We start from the raw sequence: 20,095 nt of genomic DNA, 5'->3' as shown, positions 1-20,095 counted from the left end.
TCACGAGGGCTTGATCTGGACGTGCTTTAACTTCCGTGTGATGCGGACCGCACAGTGAACACATGCTACCAAACAGGCTCAATCTTTCCCGGGCCAGGCTGGGCCATATGCAGGCAACCAAACACGCCCCAAAACCACGCTAACCAGCCTCCCACAGAGTCAAACCCCCGCGCACCGACCGAAACCAAAACCCTCGACCCGAGTCGCCTCCTGCCCGCACCCGGCACCTCTCTCCCCTCTCTGTTGTCCGCCACCGCCACCGCCACCGCCGCCATGAGCGCTGGCTGGAGGACGCTGCTGCTTCGCATCGGCGACAGGTGCCCCGAGTACGGGGGAACCGCCGACCACAAGGAGCACATCGTGAGTTCCCCTACCTCTCTCCCTCCCACCTCGCCACCCCTTCAAAACCCTAGCCACTGGTCACAGTTCTCTGTACGGAATACTCAGCTCTTGCTATTGGGGGTGCGGACTGCGGAGTGGAATTGGTATCGCGGCGGCTCTCAATGTGCCAATCTGGCTGGCAGTCTGCGGAGAGTGCAGAAGATGGGGGTGCTAGTGCTTTTTTAATCACTATTGTTCTAGGGCGCCTACAGTTCACCGCCTGTTCTTAATTATCCAAAAGCTTTGCAGTCTTTGCTTTCGTTATATCATTCCTGCCAATCTAGTATCGTCGCTCTCAACAGTTGGATTTGGTTCCCAGGCCATTGGATCTGCTTCTTCCATTTAGATACAGCAAGTTGGCTTAATATGATAGAGACCAAACTTGGGTTGCGACCTACTACTAGTGCCTTAGGAACTTGTCTGCTTGCAGTGTTGCACATCTGCTGTCACAATTCAATTTCTGGCCATGACTAAAAATTTGGACCTTGTTTGGACGGTTGCCAACTTTTGGGCATGCCAATTCCCCTTTGCCTACTCTAGTACATTTTTCTTCCCAACACTGGCCAATTCATGGGCAAACAGAACCTTGGCCAAATTTGTTTGTTGGACAAGCCCGAGCTCAAACCAAACACATCCTATATATATCCTACGACTACAATTTGGTGTTACAGTAATCCTAGGATAGTTCCAGGGTTATTATTTTGTTAAGAGCGACATAAATCGTTTGTCACTTATCCTGTTTCTAGTTGAACATGCCCTCTAAGATAAGTGAAATTGTGGTACTATTGGATAGTAGTATGTAATGATGAAGATTACCCATCTCTAGGTAGAATCCTGGTTTATTGCAAAATGCAGTTTCAATCAAATGATTACTAAAGGGTGCCAAGCAAGTTCATAGGCACACACACATTTTTCCTGTGATTGTTTGTCAATATTTACAACATCGCAGTTGTTCCAACTAACGCACAATGGTCTTAATAGAATGTTTGCATTTTTTCATCTATCAGGCCATGTTTCTTTCGCACCTGTTCTGACCAAGCATTGGCTTCACAGGAAATCTGTTACAATGTGCTTTCTCGTGAATATGAACACTCCAAAGATGATATTTTTGAGGTTGGTGTCCAACATTCTAATCTGTGCTTGTTCATATTATTGTGCTTTTACTATTCCAATCTGGCTATCTTTTGATAATCTATAGTTTTAATTCTACAAAGAAGCATTAGTGCTTAATTGGTTCCTTCCCAGCCATTGTTCAAAAAAAAACGTGGAGTATGGATCCTACATGCTGCATCCTGTAGCATTTGCTTACCTCTTCAATGCCTTCGATACATATCGTCATCTTTTATCTGAATCGATTTGAGGTGCTAACTAAATGTACCTTTGTCCTAGCAGTTTCTCCTTCAGTGTGCAGAACAATTACCTCACAAGATTCCTTTCTTTGGAGTTTTGGTATGCAGCTATTTCTATGAAGCCTATACACTTTGCTAATTTATGTTGTCTTCTTTCATAAATATTACTCGTGGATCATTTGAAGTTCTTATTGAATCTCATTACATGTTTGACTTGTTACTCATGCTTTGAATGTCCTTATTATTTCTGTACAAAGAGGAAAGCAGCATGTATATCAGCATTATAAACAACATATATCTAGTATGCATATTTATCGTTTTGAGTTTCTGGTTGGACATATGAAACAAAACATGGCCCTGTACAAGCATACAGTTTGGTTATACGCCACAGTTATAGTTTGTAACCCTGATCTAAAATGTTATCTATATGACTGGTGACTTTACATTGTCAGTGAACTTTGAAGTTCACATATGCTTTGACTCATATTCTGTTGGCCTAGGTCTTATCATGTTTACACATGATCTGCATGTTATTTTTTAATCTGTGGGTAGGATTTTGATTATTATAGTGCTCATGTACGACTGCTCATTTATATATCCTCTCCCACGCAAAGCTTGCCATGCCAATGCAAACATACTATCTTTTCATTATTTCCACATGTTTTGTGCAACAAACCTGCTACTTATAAATAAACAGAGATCAATTGTGGTCTCTTGATCCTCTTGGTACCGTGTATGCTATGGTGGGCGATGATGACCAGCCGTTCGCCAATACTTCTACGATTTTATTCTGTTGGCGTATTTTTATGTGCATCTTTTCATGAGAGGAGGGTATGTCTATTGTTTTAGTTCAAATGATGAATTAATTGCAACAAAATTGGATGCACAGTAATTTTGAGCAGTTCTCTTCCATAAAGAACTGGTCTTTATTTATGACAGTTGGTTTTAAAACCTTCTGTACCTACCTTTGTTTTTTTTTTGAGAACTACCTACCTTTGTAATCTCACTTTAAATTAACTTTTGAGCTACATGTTTTAAGGACAAGATGCTGCTATATGATCTCTCTTATTTAATTGAACTAAATCGTTGTGATGGTTCTGCTTTGTTCTTTTGTAATGTCAGATAGGTTTGTTAAATTTAGAAAATGAAGATTTTTCCAAGGGTATCGTGGATGCAACACAGGCAAACCTACAGGTGTGAATCTTTGTTTCTACATCACAGAGCATGATAACATCTGTTAATCTTTTCACCCCCCTTGTTCCATTGGAGAAATGTTCTCTATGATTATATTCCAGCATTATTGACTTATTATGCCACTGGACTTCTTTTTCCCAACTTTGGTCCCTCTTAAGATCATCCTAGCCTTGTATTGACTCGTTGTAATTGCAGGATGCTTTGCATACTGAAAACCGTGATAGGATCAGGATATTGCTGCGGTTTCTCTGTGGCCTGGTAAGTTATGTAGTAGTTTTGGGTTGATTCTCTTGCTCATCCTTTTCTAGCTGCTACCATGTGTCCCAACTTGTGATTCTTGAATATCTCATACCTGACATATTGACTTATTATATTGGCAACACATGTTCATCAATAATCGAGCAGTGCTAAAGGTGTTTAGTCTCTTCCTGTTACACTAGTCATGTGTAATTCTAAACTAGAAGTATGAATAACTATATGATAAAATTGGGAAGGGTGCTGTTCTGAGGGAAATAATAGTTGCAAGGTCTCTTTGGATTGTAGGAATGAAACACAGGATTTCGATGGGAATGCAAGTGCAAAACTGATGATTGCAAAACATAGGAAAGCTGCAGGGTAGTCGTTTGTGTAGGACATAGGAAAACTGCCTTAGTTACTAAGCAAATCAGTAGAAAAGAAGACAGAGTGGATGTCAAATTCCTATAGAATTACGGGCACAGGAAAGCAATCCATACAAATTCGTTAACTTCATTCGTATAGTCAAACGGGCCTCTATAGGGAAAAAATTCCTAAGTATTTGCATTCTCTAAGAATCATACGATCTTTAAGGCAGTAGTGTTGCATGCATGTTAGTTATGGCTTATTTGGGTAGCTTCGGCTTCTCCAGCCCAGAAACAGAAGCAGTACAACTCTAGAGATACATTTTTATGATTTAGATCATAATTTGTATAATTTATGATTGTAGAATTTGGATGTGGTCAGCATGTTGGTTAGCGCGATATCATCCTTACGTTAGGCTCTGATTTCTCCTATTGCTCCCTGTATTGAGAGCTTATATCTGTTTCCCCTTTGTATTTTCCTTGTTCTCTAAGGGGTTTTCTGCATATTGTATTGTACAACACTTGTATGTGTATATATGTTGTCCTATGGCCACCTGGATATACAAGTTGCATATTTCCTAACATGGTATTGGAGCATTAGTTTTTTCCCCGCACGCTCAACTTGTGCTCTTTCCGATCGTGTCTCGTGCACCGCCGCTACCTTTCTCACGTCGGCCACCGGTCCGCCTATTCTCCATGCGTGCCTCCTGCTGTCGTTGTTCTGCCCTCTTGCGTATCTCGCCCACTCATCAAGCTGGCCAAGCAACCTTCCACCAACGCACCGTTTGTGCCTTCCGCAAGCACGGCCCATGCCAACACGTGCTCCTCGTCGGCTTTGCGTTTGACCGCGTGCGCTGTTCAATCCTCTTGTTGCTTGCTGCCCTACCCTTCCGGTGTGCCTCCTCTCCAGATCGAGTTGGCCCTGTATCAGGTCAAAGCCCGTTGGCTCGAACGAGCTTGAAGCTCCGCTGTGTGTTGTCCCACCCCACCTGTAGGTCGTCAGATGTGTATTTCTCGGGATGTGACTTTTGATGAGTCTCTTCCCTCTAATCACGTTCATCTTCCTCGACCTTTTCAGTGGAGGATATATTAGTCCTCACTTTTCATGACACTCCTATCAATCCTGTTGAGCCCTTGTCCATCTGTCCTACTGCTCTTGCTTCTCCGACTATTGCAGATTTGACGCTGCCATCTCCTATGGCTTCGTCACCTCGCTTACCACAGGATTCTACACCTTCATCACCAGTGGCTTCCCCATCTCCATCACCTGAGTTTATTCTAGTGATTCCTCCTCGTATTCTTCCATCTTTTCCTCACTTCTATACTCGCCGTTTGTATGTTGTGGATGTGTCTACTGATGCGCCATCTACTTCTGATGTGCCATGTTCCTCGTCTCATCCTACTTATGGCTTGCGTCCTCGTCTGCTTCTGCCTGTTGACCGCCTTGGTTTTCCAAGCGCAGGCGTTGTTGTTCTTAAGCCGACTTCGTACCGTGATGTTGTTGTTCATCCCAAATGACAGCTTGGAATGGCAGGCACCGACACGTGGGATCTTGTTTCTCTTCCTCCCCGTGTTCGTCCCATCACTTGTAAGTGGGTCTATAAGGTTAAGACTCGCTCCGATGGTTCTGTTGAGCGCTACATAGCTAGTCTTGTGGCTCGTGGCTTCCAGCAGGAGCATGGTTGTGATTACAATGAGACTTTTGCTCCTGTGGCCCATATGACCATTATTTGAACACTTCTTGCTGAGGCCTCCAATCGCCACTGGTCTATGTCTTAGCTTGATGTTAAGAATGCCTTTCTTAATGGTGTTGCGTGAGGAGGTTTACATGCAACCACTGCATGGGTATTTTGTTCCTGACTGCATGGTCTGCCGTCTTTGCCGCTCTCTCTATGGCCTTAAGCAAGCCCCTCGCGCCTGGTTTGAACATTTTGCCTCTGGGATGATTGCTGCTGGTTTTTTAGCGTGTGCTCATGATCCTACACTGTTTGTCCACCTTTTTGCTCGTGGTTGGACTCTTCCTCTATATGTTGATGACATGATCATCATTGGCGACGACCCCGAGTATATTGCTTTGTGAAGGCACGCCTTAGTGAGCAGTTTCTTATATCCGATCTTGGCCCTCTTAGCTATTTTCTTGTGATTGAGGTCTCTTCTACCTCTGATGCCTTTTTTACTTCCCAAGAAAAGTATACCCAAGATTTTCTTGCTCGTGCTGCTCTTACTGATTACCGCATTGTTGAGACTCCCATGGAGCTCAATGTTCATATCCGTGCTACTGATAGTGACCCCTTGTCTGATCCGACGCGTTATCGTCATCTTGTTGGAGTCTTGTCTATCTAGCTATCACTCGTCCAGATATCTTCTATCATGTCCATATTTTGAGTCAGTTTGTCTCTGCTCTCACTTCGGTTCACTATAGTCACCTTCCTCGTGTTCTCTATTATCTTCGTGGCACGATCTCTCACCCTCGGTTCTTTCCCCGCTCCAGTTCATTACAACATCAGGCCTATTCAGATGCTATGTGAGCTAGTGATCCCTTAGATTGCCGTTCGCTTTCTGCTTACTGTGTTTTTGTTGGTGGTTCTCTCATTGTCCTGAAGACGAAGAAAAGGCTGAGTCGTGAGCTATGGCTCTTTTGACGGCACAGGTGACTTGGTTACGGTGGTTATTTCAGGAGCTTGGTGTTTCTATCACTACACCTACTCTGCTCTTGTTTGACAGTACAAGTGCTATTAGTATTGCCCGTGACTCTGTTAAGCATGAGCTCACCAAACATATTGGTGTTGATGCTTCTTTTGTGCGCGCTGGTTTGCAGGATCTGGTTATTGCTCTTCAGTATGTGCCTTCCGAGTTACAGTTGGCGGATTTCTTTACGAAGGCCCATACTAAAGCAAAGCACGGCTTCCATCTCTCCAAACTCGTTGTTGATCCACCATGAGTTTTAGAGGGGGGGTGGGTGTGTTAGAGTTATATATATTTAGCCGTGTTCCCCTTTTTATTGAGGGGTTTTCTGCATATTGTACCACATCTGTACTTGTATATATATATACTGGCCTATGGCCACCTGGAAATACAAGTTGGATATCTCCTAACAATAACAAGTTGATTCTGAATCCTCTTTCCTCTCATGGTATAAATTTTTTCTTGTATTTTGCGCCGTATAGACGAGGCAATGTGTAGTGTTTGTGTTGTTTCAACCTTTTCTTCTTGTAACTGTAGAATGTGTGTGTGTTTTGTAGATGTGCAGCAAAGTTATATCCCCAAATTCCATTATTGAGACATACGAGACACTTTTATCATCTGCTGCAACTATATTGGATGAGGATGCTGGAAATGCTTCTTGGCAACCACGTGCTGATTTTTATGTTTATTGTATTTTGGCTTCCCTTCCATGGGGTGGTTCAGAATTGTTCGAGGTAACACTATTAAACTATTCTGGTACTGTTTAATCTTTATTATATCTGGATCTTGTTTATTGCGAGAAGATTATTCATTTAAGTCAGAGAATAATGGTTGTTCTATTTATACGAGTAATATCTTTTACGGTCATGCATTACCTTTGGTGTCCAATTTGACTGCTTTAGCAGCAACACATGATTCTTGTTCTCTGCTTGTATGAACCCCCATTGGCTTTATTAAGCTACTTTGATTGCTCCCCTTTTTTGTAGTATGTGCGGTTCAATATGAATGCCTCTAAGAGTTACGCTGGCACTGCCATTTTGCACATCTTAGTAATATTAGTGTTCATGTACCTTTTCTAGTTTTTGACCTTTAGAAGGGTATCTTCATTATTTTCTAATGTTCCTCTATATCATTCCGTCATCTATTTGAAAGCTGCACTATAAGCATCCCAACATATTTTCAAGAAGTGAAATAGGGACACTGCTCCTCTAGTAAGTAGCAAGACTTGTGCATATGGGTACCACTGACCTTGAAAGTTTGTATGTGTCTGCACCATAAAATGAACATTACATTTTAGCCATGATTGCTTAGACCTTCTGGAAGAATGCATGAGCCACATTTACATTCTCGATTTTGGGGGTGGGTGGGGGTGGGGTGCTCCCCACCAAATTATCGTTGCAATGCAAAGTTATAGGCTCCTACAAGTACAATGTACTCCCGTTCTTGAATTGTGTATTAGAAAATTCTGCAAACATGAATCGGTGGTAGAATACGTACACTGATAAATTCTAACATGCAGCAAGTCCCGGATGAACTTGAGAGGGTTCTGGTTGGTATACAGTCTTACATAAGTATCAGAAGGCATTTTGATGATATTGCTTTCTCAGTCTTCGAGACGGATGAAGGCAACTCTCCCAATAAGAAGGTACTGGCAATTTCTTGAATGTCTGAACCTTACACTGGTTTATTTCCTGAATTCCGGCCCATTTAACTCCTTTTATGATATTTTGATCAGTTCAGTAACTTATATTCCTTGTAGGATTTCATGGAAGATCTATGGGAGCGTATGCAACTTCTTTCTCGTAATGGATGGAAGGTTAAAAGTGGTATGTCAGTGCATGATATAAAATACACACGATTTCTTACTGAAATAATACGCTGTTGGTTTTAATATTCAAGCAGTATAGTGTTGAATGATAAGATAACTTTCTTCTTTATCCAGCTCAGGACTTTATACGTAATTCCGAATGTGCAGTTGCATAATTTGTTTTGCATTCTGTTTAATTGCCCCTTGCAGTTCCAAAACCTCACTTGTCGTTTGAAGCTCAGTTAGTAGTTGGAAAATCTCACCGTTTCCACCCAGTTAGTTACCCACCGCCTGCTTTCACGATGTCATCTTCTGAGATATTAAAAGGGCAAGAGATGCATGAAGCCAATCTAAAGTATCCTCAAAGGCTTTGTAGGCTCCATATATTTCCAACAAATAAAGCTGAGGTAAATCGCAACTTTATGTATATACTAGTCCATTGAGCATTGTTACATTTAATGTTTTCATCGCTGTCTTTTCTGTAACGTATGTTAACTAACATGAAATTCGCTATTATTTGGTTTTATGTTACAAAGTTCACCTGTTTATATACTTACTACGAGGCACACACCTTTATGCTATGTTCTAGTCCATTGATCATTGTTACATTTAATGTTTTCATTGCTGTATTTTTTGTAATGCATGTTAACTACATGAAATTCGCTATTACTTTGTTTTATGTTGCGAAGTTAACCTGTTTATATATATATATATACTTATGAGCCCTAATCAGCTATCATTTTCTTACAGAATATGCAACCTGTAGACCGTTTTGTTGTTGAGGAATACATATTGGATGTGCTGCTTTTCTTCAATGGATGGTCAGTTACAATTTTTCCTCAGTTCTATTAGTGTGTTTGACACTTGTACAAAAGCTGCGATTGTTAGATGTCAGGCATCTGTTTGTTAAGTTGTTCATGCATGACATTGCTGACACCATGTACTCATTGGATTTGCTTGTCAGTCCTTAATGTGAATAAATTTGGTGTTCTCTATCTTCATAGTGCCGAGTCTTATGTTCTCTCCCTTGGTTAACAAAATCTGGCTGTATTTGGATGTGTTGCTTTTGTCTATCATCTCTCGTTAAGCTCTAGAATTTTGGTCTATAAACCTTGCCCCCAAAGTATGCAGTGGAGGTGTTCTAACATCTGTTTTATTTTTGCTAGAACTAATCCTGTCTTATTACTTACAACACCTTGCTGTAAATTTCTCCCAACAGTGTGGCAACCACGGTTGTGACGAACAAGTTGTTTGCCACACACGTGGCATCAAATAGGGTATAGGGATAATAAAGTGTATCATGCCAAGCCAAAGGTTCTGGAAAGAACTAAGCACAAGCCTAACAATGTCGAAGTTCCTAACTCAACAACAAACAAACTACAACAACAAAGCCTTTCAGTCTCAAACAATTGGGGTAGGCTAGAGTTGAAACCCATAATATATCGAAACCAAGTCATGGTTCTGGCACGTGGATAGCTAACTTCCACACACCCCTGTGCATGGCTAAATCTTTGGTGAAGTTGCCTAACTCAAGTGTGACAGTTTTACTTTCTTGCTAGCATGCGAAAATATCATTTTAAAGACAATAATTAGGGTCGACAACTTTTCTCATGCCCATCACGGGAAAATTTGTTGAATTTTGTATTTTGTGTTAATATTTGCCTGCTGAATTGTATTATTTTGGTTTTCTTATACTAATTCTATCATGGTTATATTTTTCTTTGAAAGACAGTCGCAAAGAATGTGCATTTTATCTGGTCAGCCTTCCTGTGTCTTTTCGGTATGAATACCTGATGGCTGAGACCATATTTTCACAGGTATTTCTGAACCATCTTTATTACGTGTGTTTTAGACTACTATTACTAGTTTCTACATGTCCACCTTCATGTTAAGTGAACTGTTATCTTTAGTTGTTGCAGAAGTGAATCTTCATGTTCCACTCTAAATTTCTTGTATGGCAATGATTTAAGTTAACCACAATGAAATGGGTAGTAAACCTTGCTTTTCTTGGTGCGTGTGTTGAGTTTCGCCCAAGCATTTCCAGTGGATCTGCTGAATATGACCGATTGTTTGGGTGTGCTGATCTGAGCTAATTGTGGATTAGTTTGGAGATATTATTGTAGTAGTAACACATAGTTTATATTGAGTAAGGTTTGAAAAATTACGTCCAGCTGACCAACATGAATAAGTTCACCTAAGTTCGCAAATTTTGTTCAAGATCCAATATTTGTGTCTAGCTTTCTGCTTTTCCCAATATATATTACAATTATGGGAGGCTCAACGAACTGACCTTGTCATACAAAAATGATCCTACTTTAGATCATTGTCTTGCTAACATTGTTTAACTATCCGTGGTATTCTGAAATATAATGATGATAAACCTAGAAAAGCTGGCTGGAAAACTTCAACCTGCTACGAGTATCTCTAAACAAGTGTATTACTTCCGTGCAATTAGTTTCAGCAGAGTTTGTACATGTATATTAATAAAGAAGGACAAAAGCACTCATTTAGGTACTAAAGTTAAACCCTTGAGTGTTCCTTCCGAATAGTTGCCAGTTTGCCATTTCTGTCTTCATATTGATCTACTAATATTTTGGTGGCAATTATACATGTATTTCACAATATTAGAAAAAGGAGACGTCAAATTTTGGCCGGCATGAATTTGGTTATTAATAAATCCGAATTGTGACTCTTTAGGCTCTTTTCTATTTAGTAGTTGAATTTTAAAATTCTTTGGAATACTGTCTTGATTGGTAGCAGGCCAACTATTTTTGCATTCTTTCTGAGGTGTTGGTTCTGGGCTTTATGATACCAAGTTGTATCCTGGTTCTGATGGATTATAGACACTAACAGTCTTAACAGTTACCACTATATTTTTATAAAGATATACTCCCTTCGTTCCTAAATATTTGTCTTTCTAAAGATTTCAACAAGTGACTACACACGGAGCAAAATGACTGAATCTACACTCTAAAATATGTCTATATACATCCGTATGTGATAGTCCATTTGAAATCTCTAAAAGACAAATATTTAGGAATGGAGGGAGTAGTTAGGATACCTAGTGCAATATTTATGCATGCATTTTGAGGTTCTCCATTATCCATTATAGTGAGTATACTTGTCAAATAAAAATGAATATTTTCTTATGACATATTGATATTCTGCAGCTACTATTGCTGCCGAATCCACCTTTCAGGCCAATCTACTATACGTTGGTTATCATCGATCTTTGCAAGGTAGTTCTTCTTTAATGCTTTGAGACTGTTCAGCTGATATTTTGTGTAGTGATGAGACCAGTATGCAATGTGAGATTTAAAAATACATCATTGTTAATGAGCACATCAGCAGACCTAAATATGCCTTGAGTTCTATCATGGCCATGCAGATTTTGGTGCATGGATTGACCAAAATTCTGTTACATAATTGTATGGTTATGATGAGCACAGTTGTGAAACCACAGTTCCTTTGTTTCGTCAATAGGACACTTATGATTCATTCATAACATACTTAAACATACTGTTTACTAGTATTTGTATTCGAAAGAATGATATTGTTATGATCTATCTGTATACCAGATTCCGATTCCATACTTGCTTATGTTTTCATCTATACCACTACACCTTTTATTTTTGGTAAACTATTACCACTCCACATTTTATTTTTGGTAAACTATTGATGCCATAATTTCTGCCTGTGAAATGTGAATGTAGATCTGCTCTAGACTTTTGAACCATATAATCAACGTAGATGTGGATGTGAAGTGTAGCACCCTCAAATTGATAGGTTCAGTGTATTTACTTATTGGCAAGTAAGCTTCCACGAGCTAAGGTTATCACGAAGTAATCAATTTTCTTATGGTTTCATAGCAAATCTGAGTCCTAGAAAAATAATTGAGCCGTCTATTAGTGAGTTGGCTACTTAAACAGCATAAGCTTTGGATATGTCATCTATAGGATGCATGTTACATTTTTCACGTCTGTCAACTCACCTGATTGCGACATTTACTAGTCTGTTGAGTTGATACCTGGACCATCAGGGTCATCACCACAAATCGTTATTTATCCTCTCGCCCAATGATCGGGACACCACTTGTCGCATCAACACCATACCATTACCAAGTGTTCTGGATGTCTTTGTTCAACATTTAGAGAATAGGCAACACATGTTCGTGTGCAACCTCCCGTAGAAACCGGCTGGTTACAGTTTTACCTTTTTTCCTTCCCATAAAAGAAAATTGTTTTACTTTCTTCCTTGAGGATGAGTGGACCGACTCTAATTATCTTAACATATCTTCAGGCTTTGCCAGCCGCATTTCCATCTGTGGTGGTAGCAGCAGTACACGCTCTTTTTGACAGAATAAGTAACATGGATACAGAGTGCCGCACCAGACTTATCCTATGGTTTTCACATCATTTGTAAGTTCATTGCCATGTATTTGTTTTGTTCACGAGTGTTCCTGCTTTGGTTATTTAGCCTAGTATGAGTTTGTTGGAACCTCTTACTGCAGCCTATTGGCTATTGCTACTCTTCCTCTCGATGTTCAATACCCTGATGATGACCCACTTCTGCTACTGCTTAAAAAAAATCCATAAAACGTTACATACAATGCTAGTATAGCTTTGAAACCAATTGGTTTCAGAACATAATTTTTCTTTTCACAAGTTTGATCTCCTGTAGCACTGAAAACAAACTGCAACCTACTGCTAAATCTTAATGACATTATCTGCCTACGCAGGTCAAATTTTCAATTCGTTTGGCCTTGGCAGGAGTGGGCCAATGTGAAGGGCCTACCAAAATGGGCTCCACAACGTGTTTTTGTCCAAGAAGTACTAGAAAGGGAAATTCGGTTGTCCTATTTCGAGAAAATCAAGCAGGTTAGTGACATATGAGACATTCCTTTTCAATAAGGAGTTTTTTTAACAATTTATTGTTTTGTGTTAGATTTATGCCTTGCCACTTTGATTTGGTAAAAGGTCCTTTTTACTACCCCGAAGTATTACAGTTGATCAGATAACCACCCCTGATCTATATTTTTGGTCCAGTTTACTCTCCTCGAGTTTAACCCCTTACCCTAGTTTTAGACTCTTGTTTGACTGATGTGGAATGGTTCTGCCACGTGGCATCATACATGAACAACGACATCCTCAAAATCACACAAGATCCTGCCAATCTACCAACTGTAATATCTTCTTCGGACAGCAGCACCCGCGCTCCCCCAACCCTATCCCTCCTGCGCCGCCACCCGCGGGGCGGACGGGGAGGGTTCCCTGATCTCCGCCGCGCGTCCCCCTCCTTCACCCTGCTCCTCCCTCGCCGCCGCCGGTGGGCGTGGGCGGGCGAAGCCCGGTCGGTGCAGGCGGCGGCGAGGCTTTCTTCGTCTCCTTGCGCGGATGGTCAGGCGCGGGCCAGATCCGCTGGGCTGGGGTGCAGGACTAGTGACGGGTGCGGCGGCGCGGTGTGCTGAGGAGTGGGCGGCGATATCCTCCTGGCGGCGGTGCGACGGGCGTTTCGGTGGTGGTTTCTCACCCCTGGTCAGGCGGGCCATCTCCGCTCCTTGGCGGTGCGGGCAGCGCCAGCGTCGGGTGGAGAGGGCCGCGGGCGGCGCGAGCTTCGAGCGGCTCCCCTACAGTGTCCTGCGGCGTGGGGGAGCGGCCCAGCAGGGGGTGGCTCCGGAGAGTGGTGGTGGTGCATGCCAGCCGGATCTGGCGCAGCCTTTCCGGCAGGCGGTGCGGGCTGCGGCGGCATGGTCCGGTTGTCTCTGGCATCCCTTGGTGCTGGAGGTGGCTGGAGCGGAGGCGTGCCATGGTGGGGTGGCCAGCGGAGGTCGGTAGAGGGCGACGCGGGGCTCCCCTTTGGGGTCCTGGTGTGGGTGTGGGCTGCCACGGCGTGGTGGTGGCTCCTAGCGGTGGTTAGGGTCGTTCAAGGCGGCGGCTGGACATCTCCGGCGTCGGCCCGTCGGTGTACGGCCTGTGTTGACCTTCGATCCTTCTTCTCGGTTTGTCCGTCCGCTATCTTAGTCGTTGGTTGGCCCTTCCCTAGCTGCGGTCCATCACCCGTCTCGCACCCCGCAGCAGGACCGAGCTCGTCTCGCGCCCGGCAGCAGGACGGACATTGTCTCGCGCCCGGCAGCAGGACCGAGCTCGTCTCGCTCCCGGCCGCAGGACCATGCTCGTCTCGCGCCCGGCAGCAGGACCGAGCTTGTCTCGCACCCGGTGCCGAGGACGGAGCGATGGAGGCCAGTTTTGGCCGATCTATTGGGTCTCGGCACTCGGGACAGCCCAGGGGTGCGAAAGGCGGGTCCTTTCCACTCATGTCTTTGGTTGGGGTAGCGGCGGATCTCGGGTGAGGTGGTGTCAAGGTCTTGGGTGCCGGGGCGACGGCCCTGGGGTGAGTCCGCGTGGTTCTTGGGCAGAACCCGTGGCTTGGTGCTGCCTGGTTGCCACGGCCGTGCGGGCGGCGTGGTAGTCGGGGGTGTGGCGTTCGGTGGCGGTGAATGGTGGTCAGGGTGAAAACCTGCTCTATCTTCGGATGGACCGGCGGCGGCAAATCGTTTCCTTCTTGAAGGCGTCGTCGCGGCTCTCATTACCCGTCGTGTGGCTCTAGAGGAAACTCTGATCCTCGGATTCGGCAGTGGCGGCACTCTGGTGTCATCCCCTTCCTGAAGGCGCCGCCTTGGAGCCCACGGTTCGTCATATGCGACTTCACCTCTTCGCGTAGTGCTAGGGATGGTGTTGCTGCACTCAGCGCCTATGTATCATGTCTTGTGTATGTGCGCGTTTGTGGTGGGGGTGTGCGTTTGTACTGGGTACTGTTGATCTTTGCTTTATATATAAAGCGGGGCAAAAGCCTTTTTCGGTAATATCTTCTTCAACCTTTGTTCCTTCTGTCTTTATTTCTCACCCCTTCTGCACATATCTTTCTGTTTTGTACCAAGCTCATCTGCTCCTCGCAGCCAAGAGTGGTAGCATGTGCATCCACCAAGCAGCTGCGCCAAATCCATTGCCGTGGTCTCGAGTACCATGTGCCGAAGTAGGGGGACAATAACTGCTCACTTATCAATAGCTGTGGTAGTTCCCTTTGTTTCCTGTCGTGCACTCTACACCTACCGTGATCCTGCCCAAGAGCCGCTTCACCCATTAGTAAAGAGGTGGGAAGTGAGCTCGAGCGACAAGATCTGTGACTGGGAGGTGACTACTGGCTGAGACGGGACGACTTGTTTGGCCGTGTCCAGAGTGGCCATTGAACTCTGCCCAACCAATAGTCGTGCTGACATACATCTTTGTCCAATATTGTGTGCTTCTCGTTGCCTTTGCTCATATTGCATCCTCAATCTTCTTCACCAATCATTTCCACAAAATTGTTCTCCCATCATGTTTATTACATCCGGATGACATATGAACCTGGCATGTGTATCATCCCCTTGACTTTATCAGTACCTAATTCACGTGCCTGGTTAAACTCAGTTGCCTGCCTGCTCACAGAAGAGCATTGTTGGCTTGTTGCGTGTGGAACCACTACTTTAGCTTAACGGCATTTTCCTCGTTCCAGTTTAACAGCATCCATGGCCATGGCGTTCCTCGTTGTCTCTGTTTTCTGGAACGATGTGCCCATCCATGTATGCATTCTTTTTTGTCCACAACTCTGAGTCTTGTGCACTTATTGCCCACGTCAGCCAAACCACAATATGAAACCAGAGTAGGCGGTATAGTAAATGGTAACTGAAACTTTGGGGGAGAAATCTGAACCAAGAAATAGATGGGGCAATACTTCAGGGGAGTAAAAAGGACCTTTTTTTGCTTTATATTTGTATATCCTTCTACTCAATTGTTGTATGGTTTGGAAATGGTCATTTGAATTGAATTTATTGCCTTTATTGTTTTGCAGAGTATTGAAGATGCTGCTGAGTTGGAAGGGTTGTTACCCCCAAAAGCTGGCCCTAATTTCAGATATCATACAGATGAAAGCAAAGAAAGCACCGAAGGCCACAGGCTATCCAAGGAACTTGTTAGCATGGTTAGAGGAAGGAAGACTACACGTGATATTATTTTGTGGGCTGAGGAACAAATAGTTCCTGCAAATGGAGCCAAATTCGCAGTTGATGTTGTTAGTCAGACACTTCTTGACATTGGTTCAAAAAGTTTCACCCATCTTATCACTGTTTTGGAGAGATATGGTCAAATAATTTCCAAACTGTGCCCAGATGAGGAAATGCAGTTATTGTTGATGGATGAAGTCAGTGCTTACTGGAAGAACAGTACCCAGATGACTGCTATAGCTATTGATAGAATGATGGGTTATCGCTTAATTTCCAACTTGGCTATAGTCAAGTGGGTTTTTTCTCCTGCTAATGTCAACCAATTTCATGTGTCGGATCGTCCATGGGAGGTACATTCTTATCCTCATACTAGAAGATACCCCGCGTGTTGCTGCTGGATTTTATAGCGATCAATCTTTTTTGATCAATTTTTAGGAGGTCCGCAGAATCACATTGGTATACTTGTAGTGCTAACAACCTAAATTATGCATTTTGTACAACTACCAAATATAAATGAATTAAAGGTTAAAGGACGTCCATAGCAAAAGTAGGTAAATCATACCAAGAGAGCCATCTTGAATCATTTATAACCACCCTTTAGTTTGGTATACTGAGCTAGAATAACCCAGAAGAAATTAAAGGCTATGATAATCAGTGTGAGCATGAAAATAAATGATGGCATGAAAATAAATGATAGACCAGAAAGAATTCAGAAATAAAATTGCAAATTGTTAGGATATATCTTACGTGCGTATCCTGCAATTTGCGCACTATATTTATGGCATGTTATGTCCTATGTGGATTCTGTAGAGGACAAACATGAATAAAATAACACATCCCATACATGAAGCTGTTTTGGTAAGGAAAATAATGTTTTATTGGTGCCAAGCCCTGAGAAGACTAAGATAAAATAAATATTTTGAGTCAAGGAATAAGGATATGGTGAGCTATATTCTGCAAGTAAATGTTTGCATCAACCTGTTTTATTTTTTTGATCGTGCAGTTAGTATGATGTAACAACAACATTAGGTAATCTGCATTGGGCATTCCTTTGCACATGTGACAGACATCTGCAAGTAAATGTTTGCGTCAACCTATACTATATTTTTTAATCATGTAGTCCAGTTAGTATGATGTAGCTTAGCCACAGCATCAGGAACACCATAAAGGAAATCTATGGATAGTGAGAATATAAAAATGAACACACAAGCGCACTTGCCTCGGTGGTGATGAAAGGCAGCGGCGACCTTATGTAGTGCGGCAATCCTAACGGGTGTGTGAGAAAAAAAATCCTCAGCGGTGGAGGACGCTGCAGCTTTGATCCTGGCTGGCCATGGATTTGGAGGAAGATGCCAACAACCATTTGCAACAGCGGCGGTAGAATTTTATTTAGGGTCTGGAGGAAGCAGTTTCACGTGGGATTACAGAAGGGAAGGGGAGGTGGAATTGAAGAGGAAGGGGAAAAGTGGAACCTTGTATTCAATCAAACACTAATTGATAAGACTGTCTAAACGGACGTACACAACTGATGATCTTCTCAACAAAAAAATATGATGGGGAAGAGATTATGCGTGACATATGAATGGAATTCAACAGTTTCTTTTTTTTAAGATTGCCTCCAGTAGTATCCTTTCTAATAATGGGATGCATGTGGTCTGGAGTAATGGGCTGCGTGTGGTTACCAACTCGCTAGCAAAGGAATATTAAACAGAAATAATTAGAAGGGGCTACGCTCAGAAGAATTTTTTTGTGGAAGGCTGTTGAGAGTCGTTGACGTGGCAGATTGCTGAGGTGGATAGGCTGCATGTGAAGAGAAATCATGTAGTGGGGGCTCCTAGATATAGTAGATTTGTCTACTCTAGGTTTGCATGTGTCTGGATGTTATATGCTCATGAAATTTACGGCACATACAAAGATATTTTTTGCCTTATGCATGCATGTTTGGTGTTATATTAACGCTATGTAGCCTTCTTCTGCCCAATGCAGCACATAATATACTCCCTCCGTCCCAAAATATAAGATCAATTTTGACATCTTATATTTTGGGACGGAGGGATAGTGTAAAAAATGATCTTATACTTTGGGATGGAGGGAGTACTTGTTATGATTTTTTGTTCAATCTGTCTGATTGGCATGCCCTCTTAACAGATTCTTAGGAATACTGTTAGTAAGACATACAATCGAATCAGTGATCTTCGGAAGGAAATTCAGACACTGAGGAAAAGTATTCAAGTTGCTAAAGAGGCTAGTGCAAAAGCCATCAAAGAATTGGAGGAGGCTAAATCAATACTTGAAATCGTAGAGGGCCAACCTGTGTCATCTGAAAGACCAGGCAGGCTGAGACGACTTCAAGGTTTTGCTGACAAAGCAAAAGAAGAGGAAGTAACTATTGAAGAATCGTTAGAGGCAAAGCAGGCTCTCCTTGCCCGGGGGCTTGAAGAAGGCAAAGTATGCTACTCTCTTGTATCTTATTTCACCCTTGCATATATGTTGATAACTTGATATACATATTTTGTGAACTTAAGTTTTCTGTGGCACTTGCTTTTGCTATGACAGTTTTGAGCATCTCACATCAACTTACCATTATCTCGCCATTGGTTTTCCAGGAATTGCTTAGGTTATTATTCAAGAGCTTTGTTGATGTGCTTACTGAACGCCTGCCACCTGTTTCTGCTGATGGAGATGTTCCTAACCTACGCACTGGAGATCCTAATGTAACATTTCCAGCCAGCGATCCTGAAGCGGCAACTATGGAGATAGACGATGAAAATGGAGCAGATAACAATAGGTTAGTTTAATAAACAGTTTGCAGTACTAATTTCAGAATGACTGCTTCTGGCAAGTTTGGATTTACATTTTATAGAACCAGCCAGATTACCTTGTACTTTTGTGGATATTTATTTTGTGGTGGGGCTTGCTATGAATAATTAATTTGTGTTTAACACAACGCTCACTGAGAATCGAGTCTGAAATAATGCAACGGATATTGGTTCATAGATGAATGAAGACCTGCCCATTAATACCATTATCAGCGTACAACCCAGTATTTACTAGCCAGTGTGCAGTGATGCACATGCTGGTACGAGTTTTACGGCCTCTGCTAACTTGTCGTTATGTCTTGACAGTCAAGTGAATGGTGAAAATACAGAAGTTGGTTATACTATTGGAGAGCTTGAGCAATGGTGCTTATGCACATTGGGGTATCTAAAGTCATTTTCTCGACAGTATGCAACAGAGATAATTACTGGTGTTGGTTGTTTGAACTGATAAATTCATAATCACTGGTTATTTCAAGTTTCCATGAGCGTACACTGATTGATTAGATATAAAAATACATATGATATGTTGCAGATTTGGTCTCACATTGGCATGTTGGACGAGGAGGTTTTCGTTGAGAGTATTCACCCTCTCATTCGGAAAGCCGCATTCTCCGGTTTGTGCAGACAGATGAACCAGTGAAGGGTTGCAACTCAGCTTTGATTCCTGACCATCATGGTTTTGAAAACGACCTGTAAAGACAAGCTGTAACAACATTCTTGACTAATTCTGACATGTCGGCAACACTCGCATCCAAGAATTCCCTGTTTGGTAGTTATGTTGGTCAGTTTACGTGGAGCTATGCATTTTCATCTGTCTATGGTGTCAGTTTGGTTGGAGTAATCTTGACGTATATTTAGCTTTTTTTGCAAACTCTGCTGCTCGAGACATGAAAAGGTGTTTGATAGTTGAGCGCCATTGGTTGTGCCTTAGATTGAACATGTGGAGCGCCTGGAAAGTTGGACTGTACGCCCCATGGAGGTGCGGCGGCGACCCTAGGCGAAGCGCCATGGCGGCGCAGCTGCTGCGATTCCATACCCGGATTGCTCTTTTAAAATGTCCAAGGACTTGATTGCTTTTAAAAAATAATTATAGGAACCTGATTGCTTTTAAAAATACTTATATGGGTTATTCTGTAAAAAAACTGTGAAAGAGACACTGGCATGTGGGCCCCACATGTCATTTAACGGTCAAACAATCAGTTCTTTTGTGTGCGGGCCCCAAC

The 20,095-nt window shown here is 42.6% G+C and overlaps 1 protein-coding gene across 2 annotated transcripts; it reads left to right on the top strand.

Moving 5' to 3' along the window:
- The first annotated feature begins 200 nt into the window (after positions 1–200).
- Positions 201–19,688, top strand: LOC123135686 (nuclear cap-binding protein subunit 1). Of its 2 annotated transcripts, none has more exons than XM_044554862.1 (18): positions 201–360; positions 1,435–1,494; positions 1,774–1,830; positions 2,853–2,924; positions 3,120–3,182; positions 6,766–6,942; positions 7,728–7,853; positions 7,968–8,034; positions 8,226–8,422; positions 8,766–8,836; positions 9,748–9,832; positions 11,186–11,254; positions 12,315–12,433; positions 12,754–12,892; positions 15,903–16,403; positions 18,202–18,501; positions 18,660–18,841; positions 19,405–19,688. In XM_044554862.1, exons 1-18 carry the CDS (start codon positions 274–276, stop codon positions 19,502–19,504), a joined length of 2,472 nt encoding a protein of 823 aa, XP_044410797.1. In that variant the 5' UTR covers positions 201–273; the 3' UTR covers positions 19,505–19,688. The 2 variants fall into 2 exon arrangements, with proteins under 2 accessions (XP_044410797.1, XP_044410796.1); XM_044554861.1 differs by having other exon boundaries at positions 19,179–19,688.
- The last annotated feature ends 407 nt before the right edge of the window (positions 19,689–20,095 follow it).

The sequence above is a fragment of the Triticum aestivum genome, chromosome 6B, assembly GCF_018294505.1.
Source record: "Triticum aestivum cultivar Chinese Spring chromosome 6B, IWGSC CS RefSeq v2.1, whole genome shotgun sequence".
In the NCBI taxonomy this organism is placed as follows: Eukaryota; Viridiplantae; Streptophyta; class Magnoliopsida; order Poales; family Poaceae; genus Triticum; species Triticum aestivum.
This window is presented reverse-complemented; position numbering and strand designations above follow the sequence as displayed.